General features: G+C 28.7%; 1 protein-coding gene across 1 annotated transcript in view; it reads left to right on the forward strand.

Moving 5' to 3' along the window:
* The window catches only part of LOC115244744 (protein I'm not dead yet-like), a 28,984-nt gene that overhangs the window by 1,667 nt on the left and 22,810 nt on the right, over positions 1–4,507 (forward strand). The window contains exon 5 of the mRNA XM_029822670.1: positions 3,194–3,506. Coding sequence (XP_029678530.1) covers positions 3,194–3,506 — 313 coding nt within the window. The remainder of the gene's footprint in view (positions 1–3,193; positions 3,507–4,507) is intronic.

The following is a 4,507-nucleotide window of genomic DNA, read 5'->3' on the forward strand; positions in this document are numbered from 1 at the left end:
GAAAATATGGACTTGACCTTGAATGACCTTTTCAAGGCCAAGTCAATGTGATCGGTTTTCTTAAATGGAACCCCATTTTATTGCATATTCTTGTAGCTTATCTCAAGAGCTTTTGAAAACACTATAATAAAGTATTTTTTCATTAAGTACTTTTTGAGTTATTTTATATTTTAATCTGACATATTTTGATATAAAAAATAAAATATCTCGTAAAATATTTAGTTTTCGATAATCTTACCGTAATATTTTTATGTACAGAATAATGAGACAAATCAATTAGTGCAAAGAAACAAACAAATAATTGTTTTTAAAAATACATTGTAGATAATTACATACATTCTCTTAAAAACAATTATTTATTTTTGCTAATTGATTTGTCTCATTATTCTGTACATAAAAGTATTACGGTAAGATTATCGAAAACTAAATACTTTACGAGATATTTTATTTTTTATATCAAAATATGTCAGATTAAAATATAAAATAACTCAAAAAATACGTAATAAAAAAATACTTTATTAGTGTTTTGAAAAGCTCTCGAGATAAGCTACAAGAATATGCAATAAAAATGGGGTTTCCGTTTAAGAAAACATCGATCACATTGACTTGGCCTTGAAAAGATCATTCAAGGTCAAGTCCATATTTTCATCATGTGTCCCCCTGTGAATCATACAACTTTTGTTTAAAACATTTTTGTCTTAAACTTATAGATTCTAAGATATTTCAGTGTATACATTAAAATGGCCTACCCTGTATGTATGTAATAATAATAGTAATATAAATTACGAAATAATATATAAATCATGAAAACTAAATATAAATTATTAAAATTGAATATACATTGCATTTAAATTTAAAATTATAGTGAAAGGATATTTGGGATATCTCAGTTTTATTTTAGTCCTGGAGTTAAATTTGTGCTATTTAGTGGAATACAGAACACTCTTTTAATAGACAAATCATTTATCATAAAGAAACTAAAACTTAACAGATTTCTTATTCTTTAAGAAATCAGAATCAAAAACATAAACAAATATCTAAATGATTAAAATTCAGAAGATCTGTAATTTCAGAAGATCGGTAATTTGGAATATTGTATTCCAAATTATAATCATGTTATTTTATTTACAATAATCACATAAGTGTTGTTGTTGAAGCTAGCACATTCATTGTGCACCCAATAACAATACATGAGGCATATCATCCATAATTCACCTCAAACGTCATCACTAAAGCGTCTTTCGCAAAAGAAACACTGCATCTTGATTATTCGACTGAGAAGTTCCATGTGGTAATGAATACTTAGAACATATATTAAACATTATACATTAAACATTATATGCATTACATTAACATTACGTTAGGTGTTCCAAATTAGAAACATACGCAATTTTACGTCAAAAATCCAAATAGAAAAAAAATACATTAATAAATCACAAAAATTAAAGACAATTCTCAAAATTAATCTATACACGAATTAATTAACGCATAAATAACATTATAAAAATTACTTAGTATTAAAACAATAATAAAAGATTTAATACTTATCAAAAAAGTTTTGATTTTCAAACTTGCACAAACTTGCTTGCCACAGCCAGTAGAACATTAGCGCTTCTGACGACATTTTTAGACATTTTGTTGTACGAATTTTTTGTTGTACTAATTCCAATATCTGCTGATAAATAGCACTATGAAATCATCAATTTTTCGTGATATTCCAAATTATATTAGCAATATCTCAAACATACTACACTTCCTCTACATAATTAGAAATTATTAAAATTGAACATAATAACTGACTTATAAAATAATAACTAGATAATAACTGACTTATGAAATAATAACTAGACATCAGATTTTTTATTCAGAAATTTATTATTAAAAAAACAATTAATAATTAAGATTTAGGTTATTTACAATATCCAACATGTTCATACTGCAACATATAGCAATATGCACTTTCTATGCAAAATATATGTAAAATAATATGCATTATGTATGCAAGATATATGTCAAAATATATTCTTATAAAAAACTGTTTTTTATATTAATAACGTTTATCTTACTATGTAAATATTATTCACCTCTGAAATTGGGTAAATATATTTTTAAATGTTTTTTATTATTTCACTTATATTAATACAATTAATATTTTTTAAGAGGTCTTCCTAGTTTGACACTTTGACAATAAGGCGATTTTGGGGAATTTTTTGTAAAGAAAAGTATAAAACATATTAATTCTAAACTTCGCACATTTATTAAATAACATTTCAAGTATATCCTGAATTTTTTTCAAACAAAAATATTTGTTTGTTTCGAAGTTATAGTAGTCCAACCAGGGTGTCTAAAAGAAATTGTTGTTCGTGGCGAACATGACTCCAGCCGTTATAATATCATCTGAAATAAAAAAACCAAAAAGATTCTTAATCTGTATGAGTGTGACTATTGCGTGAACTAGAATAAAAAAAATATTAAAAAATAAGAAAATGGCAGCGCCTCAAAAAAAAATTTTATTTTTCACCAAAACATTGGTTAGTTTTATAAGTTGCAAAATTCGAATTTTACAAATATCGATTTAATTCTAGTTCATACGATAGCAACACTCATACAGATTAAGAATCTTTTTGATTTTTTTAATTTAGATGACTATAATGGCTGGAATCGTGTTCGCCACAAACAACAATTTTTTTTTAGACACCCTGGTTGGACTACTACAACTCCAAAACAAACAAAGATCTTTGTTTGAAAAAAATTCAGGATATACTTGAAATGTTATTTAATAAATGTGCAAAGTTTAGAATTAATATGTTTTATACTTTTCTTTAAAAAACATTCCCAAAAATCGCCTTATTTCAAGAGTGTCAAACTAGGAAGACCCCTCAAGTTTTTTCATTTATTTTATTTATATTAATACACAATTTATACGATTAACACAATTGCTTTGAAAATGTATCTATTTATCAAAATTTTTTTTTTATTTTGCAAATTATGTAAAATAAAGTAGTTTAAATTATAATAAACAATTAATATTCTTTCAAAACTGGAGACTATAAATTTGTGATGAGAGAAAATGTCTGAGAAAAAATCATCTTGTATGCAAAATATTTTTATAATAATAATATACAGGGTGTCCTAGACCACCCGTACACTCCTTTTCTTTCAAAAACTAAGCAATGATGATCCTTTTTCGTAGAGAGATAAGACCGACAAAAATTACGAAGGCATACTTGTTAGCCGCGGCTTATTGCTCGACGTTCGGCGGAACAGGAACGTTGGTGGGAACCGGCACAAATCTGACCTTCAAGGGAATCTACGAGAGCACATTTCCCAAGGCCGAGGGAATCAGTTTCACCGAGTGGATGATCGCGTCCTTTCCCCAGATGGTCGTCAATTCCTTCCTCACTTGGATGTACGTGCGAATCGCATTTCTGGGATATCTGAGACCGCGCAGTAAAGACGCTGAAATGGCTACAATTGGAACTGAGGGCGAAGCTGTCACGAATCAAGTAAAATCACGTATATGGCCCGTATTCATAGTCGGTTCTTATATTTAAAACCGTCTTAAGTACAATCTTAAGATGTCATAAACCAATCACAGAGCCATATTAGCATCTTAAGACATTACTTAAGACGGTCTTGAAATAAGAACCGACTATGAATACGGGCCTAAAGATAATATTTAAAATTATTTCGATCCCGCACTAAAAAAAATTTTTTTCATGGAGACCATTTCTTTAATTACAATTTTTTTCCGGAAGAAATCCATATAATTTATATATATTTATATATGAGCAATTCTTCTCACTTTTTCAAAGGACTCCGCATCATTCTTACGGGAAAGTGTCTTTTTGCGGATTTGGCTAATTTTTGAATATGTTGTAATTCTTGTCATTCCGAACAAATATCTCAATGAGCACAACTTGATCCTATGAGCCGTTTCCGTGCTACAAATCCTGGAAAATCCAGATTTGACATGTAAAGATATAGGCTTTTGGACTCGATGTGCGTGTGCGTGTGCGTGTGCGTGTGCGTGTGCGTGTGCGTGTGCGTGTGCGTGTGCGTGTGCGTGTGCAAAAGAATAAACTAATAATCAAAATAATAATAATAAAAATAATATAATATGTAGACTCCTTCTGAAACGTCGATTGAAACTCTCATTTACAACTTTTATATTCTCACACAGTTTCAAATATTCATGATTAACGCAATGTTCGAGTTCAAATAAAAAAAATATAGTTGACGGTTTCATGTACAAGCAAGAATCGCGTAATGTAAGTTTCACAATACTCGCATCATGTATTTTAACAATCTCAATTGTTAAATCGTAAATCCATATGGGTGCATGATTAGGCGTTTGTACAAGCTGTTCAACATCCACTCGTTTCAGCATTAGCGATTCCCATGTGTCAATAGATATACAATAGGTACAGTCCAGTATACGTGGATTTCTAATGTATGTCAATTATAAAAATAGACATACATATAATGTTTATGTATAAGTTTTTTG

This window comes from Formica exsecta, unplaced genomic scaffold, assembly GCF_003651465.1.
Source record: "Formica exsecta isolate Colony F162 unplaced genomic scaffold, ASM365146v1 scaffold854, whole genome shotgun sequence".
Taxonomy (NCBI): Eukaryota; Metazoa; Arthropoda; class Insecta; order Hymenoptera; family Formicidae; genus Formica; species Formica exsecta.